Source organism: Pteropus vampyrus, unplaced genomic scaffold (assembly GCF_000151845.1).
Source record: "Pteropus vampyrus isolate Shadow unplaced genomic scaffold, Pvam_2.0 Scaffold169, whole genome shotgun sequence".
NCBI lineage: Eukaryota > Metazoa > Chordata > Mammalia > Chiroptera > Pteropodidae > Pteropus > Pteropus vampyrus.
The window spans coordinates 2636438-2648323 of NW_011888950.1; the positions used below are offsets into that span (position 1 = coordinate 2636438).

General features: G+C 34.4%; 1 protein-coding gene across 1 annotated transcript in view; it reads left to right on the forward strand.

Moving 5' to 3' along the window:
* The window catches only part of ABCA10 (ATP binding cassette subfamily A member 10), a 49207-nt gene that overhangs the window by 4288 nt on the left and 33033 nt on the right, over positions 1-11886 (forward strand). The window contains 6 exon segments of the mRNA XM_011370409.2: positions 1823-1987; positions 2322-2425; positions 4541-4767; positions 9323-9464; positions 9678-9863; positions 10928-11075. Of these exon segments, the coding sequence (XP_011368711.1) occupies positions 1823-1987; positions 2322-2425; positions 4541-4767; positions 9323-9464; positions 9678-9863; positions 10928-11075 (972 nt within the window).

Below are 11886 nucleotides of genomic sequence, written 5' to 3' on the forward strand. Positions count from 1 at the left end.
TGTGTACTCCATAAGGTAAGTTTGGAGTAAGAAAAAAAGGTTGGACCCTTTTCTAGCTGATTTCACTTTTTATTCCTGGTGTCCTCCTCTCCTGTTCGGTGATTCCTCGTTCCTGCTTCTGGAACTCTGACTCCTGCCTGCCTCCCTTACCGTCACTGGCCATGTGGTCTGCTTGACAGTGTTGATCCTACGCTGCTCTGGCTCTTCGTGCTTCCTCCATTTGGTCACCTACCTCATCTCTTTTTAACTCAGGAAGCATATGCAAAAGCCTCAGGACCTAGTCTCCCTGCTTGTACAGTGCAAGCGCCCTGCTGCTTTCAACCTTAGAGTCTCATGGCTCATTGGAATCAATCCTTTTCTTGCACAAACACCCCATTCCTACTACCGTGCCAGCCTATCCCAATCACAGCTCCTCTCTCACCATCTCGTTCTGTGTTTATCTAAGTCTTGGTATTCGCCCCAAGTTGTCATGTCAGATCTGACTTTGGCAGGATTTGTATACCGCTGGAGAAAATCAGTGAAATTAGCATTGCCCCCTAAAAATTTCATAGCCTTATTCTGTGAAGGATGAGTAGTTTTGAAAGATATGGCCACACTATAAAAATCAATACCTTTTTCTTTTTGTAGATATCACCCTAAGTGAGATTTAAACACTGCGTTAAAATTAATAATTTCTTTTAGAACATAATACATGAAAGTATAAGAAAGTATTCAAAAAAAGGAGTCCGTAAGTTGGACTTCAGAGGTTTCCAAAGCTTCCATAAGTAATGGTTTTATTAACCACCTATCGGTTGGATTACTTCTGCAAACCGTAAACTTGTCTATTATGTATATTATGATTCTTAGTGTTATCATATCCAAAAAATCTGTAGGTGGGCTGTAACTTCTGATTTTTTTGGTTTAAAAATTTATTTTTAAATTTTAAATTACAGTTGACATACAATATTATATTAGTTTCAGGTATACAATATAGCGATCAGACATTTATGTAACTTATGAAGTGATCACCCCGATCATTCTAGTGCCCATCTGACACCATACATAGTTTTTACAATATTATTGCCTATATTCGCTATGCTGTACTTTGCATCCCCATGATTGTTTTTATAACTGGTGATTTGTACATCTTAATTTCTTCCCCTTTTCACCCTTCCCCCTCAGACCCCTCTCCTATCTGGCAACCACAAATTTGTTCTCTGTATCTATGAGTTTATTTTGTTTGTTCATTTTTTTTAGATTCTACGAATAAGTGAAATCATGGTATTTGTCTTTTTCTGTCTGACTTATTTCACTTAGCATAATAATACTCTCTAGGTCCATCTACTTCTAAATATTTTTGTATTCTGATTCTTTGCATGCAGCTTGCTTCTATCAGCAAACTATTTTCCTATGATAGAAATCAATTTATGATCTTGGTAGGGAAAACACCAAATTCTCAAGCATATCTATTGGTTATTTTAAATACTTTTCTTTTAAATTTTTAATTATTTTAATCACCAAGGTACTAGCCACCCTAAAAAAAACCTAATCAATACAGACTCGTATGATTAGTACCATATCTCCCATGTAAATGTATTTGTGTCTTTTTAAGAGTGATATGTACACATACATACACATGGTCACATATATAGACCTTAATATATCATTCACATGTTTGCACATATTTACATTGAACTTAAGACAATAGAAAAGAGTTTCAGCCCTTACCTTAGAGGTACCTATTTAAGGATAGTCTGTGACATCAATAATTTTATGGAAAACGTAAACAATTGCAGTTTGGTTTTGTAACAAGTTTATCATTTATGTTTTTCATCCATGGCAGGAAGGACAATTATTGGGACTCCTGATGAGGAAACCATGGATACAGTACTTCCACAAAGCCACTTTGACATGGTGGGGATTGTGTTTAATAATACTTTCTCATATAAGCTGAAGCTCAGTTGGGAATACAGAATCCAAATGATAAAAGAACACTTTCAATACTCAGGTAAATACTTAAGAATTGATTCCAATCTATTTGCTACCAAATCCCCAGTTGGGAATGACTGATAGAAAAATTAATAAAGTCAAGAAAAGAAGTAATATACTTTTTATTCCTGAACTTGATCAGTCTGTACTATACGATGAGTCTCATTATTTTGGCAACCATTCAGTAATAATCTTTCTTCCAGTTTTGCTGAGTGGTTTAAAAGTGCTCTAGATTGTGTGATCATAGGCTCTGAGAAGATGTTTAGATATTTTACTTTAGAGCCAAAGTTAAGGTTTTAATTCCATTAATAGATTCCATTGCATAATTATGGGCATATTTTTCTTCCTTAAAGAACACTGTTGGGCTCTGCAAGATGGAATTTATTGTTCCTTGACAACATACTGGCAAAGAGGGTTTGCGGCTTTTCAAGCTGCAATTAATGCTGCGATTATAGAAGTAAGTGCCCGATTTCAAACATCTATTTTATTTATCCCTCTTTTCCTTTCTCTACCTCATCCTCCACCCTGCCCAATGCTCTTAGGAGATGATACTTTGCCTCTCCTGAGAGAAATTAGAAGCTGTCAGGTGAGGATATCCCCTGACTTCACAACACAATTCCTGTAAAGCTGCAGGCCACCTATGCACGACACCCATCTTGTCCCTTCTCTCATCCCTAATGGTTTTCCTCAGTTCACAGGCCGGATCCCAACTCTTCCACCCTTACCAGGTTAGCTGCACCACGGATTTTCCCTTCTGTTTCCTCTTCCTTCAACTTCCCCCTTTCAACTAGATACTTCTCTTCAGGACTTAAAAGTTGTGAATTTCTTCTCCTATTATCAAGACCTTCCCTTATCCACATTTCCTCCCCAGATACTCTAGCTCCCTTTCCTTAACAGCTAAACTTCTTGAAAGAGTTGTCTTCACTTAGACCCAACCCTACTCAACATGATTTTCATCCTCACCACACCACCAAAATGGCTTCTTCTAAGGTCAATAACAACATCTCATGTCAATGAACAACTGACCTTTTTCACTCCTTGTCTTACTTGATTTTTTAACTAAATAACAACATTCACTTCCTTTTTCTTCACATTTCTATCCATTTCTTCCCAGTCTTCTTGCCAGCTTTTCCAACTTTATACTCCCACTTCTTTAAATCTGTAATTCCACAAGGTTCTATCCTAGGCATCTTTCTCCATCCTTTAGACAATGTCATTTATTTCTATGTTAATTATAATTTAAAGCTGATTAACTCCAAGAATTCTACTTTAACTTATAGATCAGCAAAGGCCACATAATGAATATTTTAGGCTCTGGGGTAGGGGAGGGGCAAACCATCTCTACGGCAACTATTTAACTTTGCCATTGTACCTCGAAAACATCCATTAGACAATACATAAACAAATGAGTGTGACTGTGCCCCAATAAAACTTTATTACAAAAACAGGGGATCGATCAGATTTGGTCTGTGGACCACAGTTCACTGACCTCTGCTATGGTCCCATGTATCTGATCGTTTACTGGATATCTCTACTTTGATGCCTTCATAAGCAATTAAAACTAATATATTTAAAACAATATTGGTGTTTTCCTCTAAATGTGACTAAGTTAAAATTTTTTCTCTTTGTTGGTAAATGCCAAAGCCACCCACCTAGTGGCCCAAATAGGAACTGGGGAATCATCAGAGATAATTTTCTCTGCCTCACTCATTACATTCTATCTCTCATCTGGCCTTGTTAATTCTAAGCTCAAATCTATGTACTCCTCATTAACACTGCCACCAGCACTAGTCCAAGCCATTATCTCTAGCCTGTACCATGGAAGTAGTTTATTTCTCCAGTTTCATCTATACTATATCAATCTATCATCTGTCTGTCTGTCTGTCTGTCTGTCCGTCTATCTATCTATCTATCTACCTACCTACCTACCTACCTACCTACCCACCTACCTACCTATCATCTATCTATCTATCTTTGCTCAGGGACCTCTTTTCTGTGCCTATAATATACTGTCCTCCTTTTTTTCCTTTGCACGTGCTGTTCGCTCTGCCCAAAGTTTTCTTCTCCATCCTCAGTTCCTCCCACATAATCTTCGTTTAGGTGAGATCACAGCCTTCAGCTGTGACAGTATAAATGTCATTTCTACAGGGAAGTCTTCCCTGATTTTGCTTTGTTAGCACTCTCTACTTCTCCTTTAGTGCAATTGCTCAATTATAATCAAACAGCTGCTAGTGCAATGAATTGTTTAATGTCTCTCCTTCCTCCTCTAGCTCTACCACAAAATGTAAAACTCCATGAAAGTAAGAAATGTTTCTGTGTGTATCGCTGCTCTCTCCATCACCTATCACAGAATATTTTGTGTGCTAGACCCCCAGTAATTTATCAAATGACTCGTATTTAATGTCAGTTAATACCAAAGGCCATCAAAATTGTTCTGATAATAGTTCACCATATTTTAAAATAATGGAACTATGTAAATATTGAAAATGAAAAGGAACAAAAAGTATGGTTTTCTAATATATTTTTTCTATGGTTAACATCATAAACTTTTTTTGTTAACATCCCAATTTAGGTCACAACAAATCATTCTGTGATGGAGGAACTGACATCAGTTATTGGAATAAATATGAGGACGCTACCTTTCATTTCTAGGGGAGAAACTGTAAATGAATGGTTTATTTTTATTTGTATAGTTTATTTCTCCCCTTTTATATATTTTGCATCATTAAATGTTACAAAAGAAAGAAAACAATTTAAGAAACTGATGATGGTGATGGGTCTCCGAGAGTCAGCATTCTGGTAAGTTAAGTTTACTTTACCTGTGTATCATATCACACGTGAATTAATAGAGAAGCTCATTGTATTATAAAGGAAATTAGATTAATTCACAAGATTTTCTTGCATGCATTCAATTTTTTTTGTGATGAACATTTACATTTTTAAAAATTAATTAATTATTTATTTTAATTGAAGAAATTATTTAAATTTTTTTCTTCCTTTTTTTTTCTTTTTTCTTCTTTTTTCTTTCTTTCTCTTCTTTGTCCCCTGTCTACCTCCTCCCTCCCCACTCCTCCACATGCATTCAATTTAATTAGCTTACCTGTATTAGATTTTAAAATGCTGGCAGTAGGAAATAAGTAAAGATTGTGCTTATGCTTCCCTGAATGGGAGAAGAAAAAAAAATGATGCCTGTATCAGTTAACTATTGCCAGAAAAATGCTGCATAAAAAACACCCCCAAACCCAGTGACCTCAAACAAAAATTGTTTATTCTTCCTCATTTATCGGTGGCATTGGGTGGAGTTTGGCAGATCTAGTCTGGGCTTAGCTGGGCTCATATCCATTTGAAGCCACATCAGTCCCGTGTGTCTGCTGATCTCCTTGGATCAGCAAGCTCTCTGGGCATGTTCTTCTCATTGAGTCACGGAAGTGCAAGAGGGCAAATCTTGCTGCACAAGCACATTTCAGGCTCATGCTCATGCCATGTCTGATAAAATCCCATTGGTGAAAGCAATCGATGTGGACCAACCCCAAGTCAAAGGGCAAAGCAGTACATTCTGCCCACCATGAAGCCAAAGCAAGTCAGACAGCCAAGCCCAAGATAGTGGTGTGGGGATTATACTCCCCTCATGGAAGAGAAGCGGGGAGAAGGGAGTGAAAAGTTCAAACAGTAAACTAATTTGTCACAATGTTATTGAAGCCAGTTCTTGTAGTTAGTCAATCTAGATGTTCTCTGGGTGGGATTAAGGATTAAATGAGATAATGTGTTTCAACTCCTAGCACAGAGAGTGCCCGGTTCCCTTAAAGTACAAGTAAAACAGGTCAATCTCTCTCTTGCTCACTCACTATTTCTCTCTCTCCATTGTCGTATCCATTTATCTGTTGTCCTTTTCCCCATAGACTTTGGGGTAGTTTACTGTAGCAACAGTAAAAATAGTGAACATTGAACTTGCTATATGCAAGGGGTCACTCAGCCCATAGTGCTGTTATTCTCAGTTTACAGGTAAGACAACAGAGGCACAGACAGATTATTTGCCCAGGAAAACCCCATTTTTTTAGCCACTGTGCTACATAACTTGGAAATATTAATAAAATAAAATTAGTGATAAGGGGATAGTTTCCCCTGATAGAAAAAGCTGTTGGTGAAATGAGCTGACAGTAACACACACCGTATTGTCCTTACTGTTTTTGAGGTAAACATTACATTTGGATCCAATTTTGTAAGTGCCCCAAACTGAGGTACAACACAGCAGAAAGTTTTCCTGATAGAGCACTGTCCAAGGTAGCAGGGTTTGCATTGGCCAGAGATTTTTAAAAAATTAGTTGATATTGCATCAGTTACTGGGGAAAATGTGCATGTACGCTCTTTACCCCTCTTTCTCTTCAAACACAAGGCAATTTTAAAACACAATAAATTTTTAAACTGAAATATTGTGCACAAAAGCATGGTTTTGACAAGTTAACTTCCAAGAGAACCCCATTACCAGGTGCAGGCATCCCAGGTATTGAGTTAAAACTGGTACGTTTCTTACAAAGCCCCCACAGTTATTGAATATCTTACCCTCTTCCACTTCTTTCTTTAGCAGGCACAAATTTTGCTGTAATCTACGTAACCCAAATAGGGCTCAAGAATGCAGAATTCCCAAAGAATCTTGAGGGTAATTTCTTATATAAAACCTTTGAATAGATCATGAAAACTATTTATAATAATCTTTTTCAACTGTACATTTCTCTCATATGAAAGTCTAGTAATATTAGCTCTACGAATCATAATTATCCTTTTAATTGAGATGATTTGATTTAAGTATTCATGAACCAGGATTAACTCCCACTGAGGCTAATATTTTTTAAGAGGGTGGAATAGAAAAAACTAGAAATAAAACAAATGGTTAAAACCAGAATTTTTTACTTGATTTTTTTCCTCTTTATTAGTCTTCAAGATAATTGTTTTCCTAACATACTCCAAAAATGACCAGTTCCTTAAATACAGTTATAAACTCATGGACCTTAACTTAACATGTCTAATAGGTTTCAATCCACTGTAATTATTATTATTGAAATTTAAATTGTCCCATTTTTGGCCAAAAGAAGCCACTTAAGGTTGATTTCTGATTCCTTTTGATGAGATTCTAAGTGTTTTGTTTTTTTTTTTTTTGAAGTGGGGAGGAGAGGGTAGGTTCTTTGCTATTTTTGTCTGACAAGATACTCTAGTTCTATTTCATTGGGAAAAGACCATTGTATGCTAGAAATATTCTTTAGTATTGCATTGGTCATTGTTTCTAGTCTTTTTCAGCTGACAGAGATAGAATAATGACATATGTGATGCACTTTATAAATAACATACATACATTAAAGATAAATGTCTTATGAGTTTATACTCATAAGTATAAATTCATGTAGTACATTAGGGCTTTTACTTAACCTCTCCCATATTACAACTGTATCTCCTTTTGCACACACTGAGAATTCTCGTTCTCTAGGAGAAATACAGAGACTATCAGAATATTTCTAATTATTCATTTGTTTTATCCAGAAATATACATACAAAGTCTAACAGTACTAATAATATTACTTCAATATGATAACTGACAGCAGTTAAAATACTTTTTTCCTTATGCTCTCCTTAAATTCCCCATTTTTTTGTAGTTGTATCTTCACGGACAGAGTATATGTCATTCTCTCCTTTTTAAACATCGTTTAGTCTTAGTTATACAAGGAAGTATAATTTTTTAATAAAACATTATTTTGAGTAGATTCATGTTTAGTTGTAAGAAATACTTAGAGAGATTCTCTGTATACTTTACCCAATTTCCCCCAATGATAACGTCTTGAAAAATGTTCATACGATATCACATCACACTATTGACATTGATACAGTTAAGATACGGAATAGTTCTATCGCCACATTCAATGCTTCTTTCCCTGTTCCCCATCCCTAACCCCTGGGAACCATGAATCTGTTCACCTTTTCTATAATTTAGACATTTTATAAAAATGGTATATAAATGCAATCATATATAGTACGTAACCTTTTGGGGTTGTTTTTTTTCCCCCACTCAGCATAGTTCCCTGGCACTTCATCCAAGTTGTTGCATTTATTAACAGTTTGTTCCTTTTTATTGCTGAGTACTAGTCCATGGTATGGGTGCACCTCAGTTTTTTAACCCTTCAACCCAAGGAGATATGAGTTGTTTCCAGTTTTTAGGTGTTACAGATAAAGCTGCTATAAACTTTCATGTTTGGGTATTTATATGAACATAAATTTTTATTTCTCTGGGAAAAATGTCCGATGACATGATTGCTAGACTGTATGGTGGTTTAGTTTTATAAGAAACTGCTGAACTGTTTTCCAGAGTAGACATACCATTTTATATTCCCACCAGCAGTGTATAAGTGACAGAAGCATGGATTATAGAAAATAATCGTATTTGATTTGGTTTATGCTTTTATGCTTCCGTTGGAATTTATCTATGTCTGACGTTCTTATTAATTCATTGAACATAAAAGATGGGCATTTTTTTCTTATTTCCTTTCTTCTTAAATCTTAATATTCCATACTCTCCCTACTCAATCTATGGCCAGCTCTCTCAAAAAATATCTTTAACTATTAGGAGTCAGTATTTTTCATAGATGAAAGATTTACCCTATCTTCAAAAACCAACTGAATAGATTGTTCGGTATTTGAATTAGTAAAAGATTTTTAAAATGTCAAATTAAGTAAGGAAAGCATGAAAGAGATAGGAAAACTGTAATCACTTAGCTTTACTGTTACAGGACTCATGAAAATGCTATTTATTTGTGGCAATAAAAGCAACTTACATTTATTTACTACACAGGAGTAGTAAAAGCAACTTACATTTATTTACTACACAAGGTGAGATTACTTTACATTTATTTACTACACAAGGTGAGATTACTACAATAAAAGCAACTTACATTTATTTATTACACAAGGTGAGATTACTACTTTTTCATTGATGGTCACTTAACTAAAATAATAAGATTATATCCAATGTTAATTTTAAAATTCATTTTACATTTGGAAAGATAATTATAATAATGGCTAACCTAATGTCTTTATGTGCATTATCTCATTTAATCCTTAGAACAACCATGAGATAGCTACCATGACTAACCTCATTTTACAGATGAGGGGGAGAAAGGATAAGTAACTTGACCATGACCTCACAGCTAGAATGTGCATAGCCACAATTTTATAGTAAATTTGACCCTAATATGTTTGCTTTCAGAACTTACATTCTTAACTGTTTTGCATATTACCTATCCAAACATTTGTGTGTGTGTGTGTGTGTGTGTGTATGACATTTTGAATTAATATTTCATTTCTACCATAGGCTCTCCTGGGGATTGATATATGCTGGCTTCATCTTTGCTGTGTCAATTTTTATGGCTCTGGTCATAACATCTATCCAAATTATAATAATTACTGGCTTCATGGTGATATTCATACTCTTTATCCTATATGGCCTATCTTTGGTGAGTTGGCAAAACATGTATCTCTTAATCTGTTTCAGGTTTCAGATATATGAGCGAATAATGCTTCCTCCATTGGTATGGTCACTAACTTTGTATCCTGTTTTCCATATGCTTTGAAGAAGCTTTTGACAATGTGAGAAATTGATGACTGTTGCTATTTATGATTCTCAAAGGAAAAAATATACCAATTGAAACTCCTCTTTCTTCTTTCAGGTAGCATTGGCTTTCCTCCTGAGTGTGTTGATAAAGAAACCTGTCCTAACCGGTTTGGTTGGGTTTCTATTCACTGTATTTTGGGGGTGTCTGGGATTCACTGCCTTATATCAACAACTTCCTTCATCTTTGGAATGGATTTTAGGTCTTTTTAGCCCTTTTGCCTTCTCTGCTGGAATGGCCCAGGTTAGAACACAACGATTTCATGATTTTATTTACAACATTTTCAAAACTCTTAATTTAGTGTTTCATGAAACTTAATGACCAATTACGCTGTAGTTTAAGAAATTTCGCTGTTGAAAAGCTGAATGGACAAAAAAATCTTATCAAAGTAATAAAACAGATATGTCATTTGTAAAATCTTATAAAATTTAAAGAAGAAAAATAATCGCCCATTATCTGACCACTTAGAAATATCTGGTTTATGATCCCATTTCAAGAGGCAGTAAAATGTAGAGGTTATAAGTAAAATGTGGAGGTTATAGATGGCATCAGTCAGTCTCACCTCTGCCATTTACCAGCCAGATGACCTTGAGCAAGTCACGACTTTCGTGGCCTCACTTCTTCATCTGAAGAATGGGGATGTCAGCAGAGCTCACCTAATGGGGGTAATTGTGAAGACAAACTGTGTTGTTATTTATTTATTTATTTATTTATTTATTTATTTATTTATTTATTTATATATGTATATATATATGTGTGTGTATATGTATATCTATATGTGTATATATATATATATCACTAGAACAGTGCCTGATACATGCTATGTAAATGTCAGCTATTATCTTTATTATCTCTCTATTTTCTATTATCTTTATTATATTTAAAAATAATTTATTCAAGTTTTTAATACTAATTTAATATTTTAACATTTCTGCAGTTACCTTTCTTATACTTAGCATTTTTATATTTCTTTTAAATGGCCTCCGATTTCACTGCCCACTCTGAGTTTCTCTTCCCAGAATGTTATTTTTGGTTGCTTGTCCACTTCTCCAAATTCCCTTCTTTAACACTTCTGTGAAAATCAGTTACTTAGACATCTATTCTTCAATTGTTTTACTTTCTCATGTAGCATTTCTCACTTTTACGACAATTCTCTTCATATACAGCAACACTATGACTAATAACTTCACTGTGAATTTTTGAAGAAAGGAATTTTAAAATATAAATTACATTTGTCTAGGCAGCACTATTTTAAAAAACTTTTGTTTAGTGGATTCATCCAACTTTTAATTTATTTTAAATCTCAGATTACACACCTGGATTATTACCTGAATGGTGTTATTTTTCCTGATCCCTCTGGAGAGTCATATGTAATGATACTTACTTTCTTCCTTTTGGCATTTGATACTCTTCTCTATTTGATTTTAACATTATATTTTGAGCGAGTTTTGCCTGGTAAGTAATAGTGTGGTTAAAGTTGCATTTAAAGAAATTCTGTTTCTTAAGTAATGTCTTAATATTTGTAATTTGAGAAACATTTCTGATTGCCAAAGAAAGGAGAAAGTTTTGAAAACAATAGAAATTTTTCATTTTCATGTTGCTATTTAATGGTCTGAATGGCTTTATTTTGTAAAAACATTTAATTAAAAATAACATTTCTTTTGGTTTTCATCTTTTATAAAGGTAGGATGTGTGTGTATGAGCGTGTGAGTGTGTGTGTGCATGCGTTTATATTTTAGCTGAGGAGAGGGAAGCTATTGGATAATGATGCTTTTTAGTGCTTGGATTCAACTCACTGACAAGATAGTTCATTAAATAGTTCTTGCTAATATTTGGCTCTAGTATACTTGTTCTTCTGAATCTCAAAAATATGAAGAAGGGAACACATTATAAAGTGAATGGATGACCTCTTATTTCCTTCCTTTTTGTGGGAAGATCAACCTAATGGGAATGTATTATATAGTGTTATAAAAATTAATAAAATAAGCTCTACAAATGACTTAAATAATTATAATAAAATTCATGTGTAGCATACACATAGAATTCCAGGAACTAGTATACTTACATTTTATTTTGCCCATATAAAATCCACAAATTTTACTCATACATAATTCTTCTTATATAGCAGAATCTAAATATTTCCATCCTTTTCAAACTCTATTTATTGTGGTCTCTTCCTTTATCTGTTTTCTAATTCAGGCATTATATTTAAAAAATATTCATAGTTTTCCTCTAGACTTTGTTTTATGTTCTTTATATCTATTAT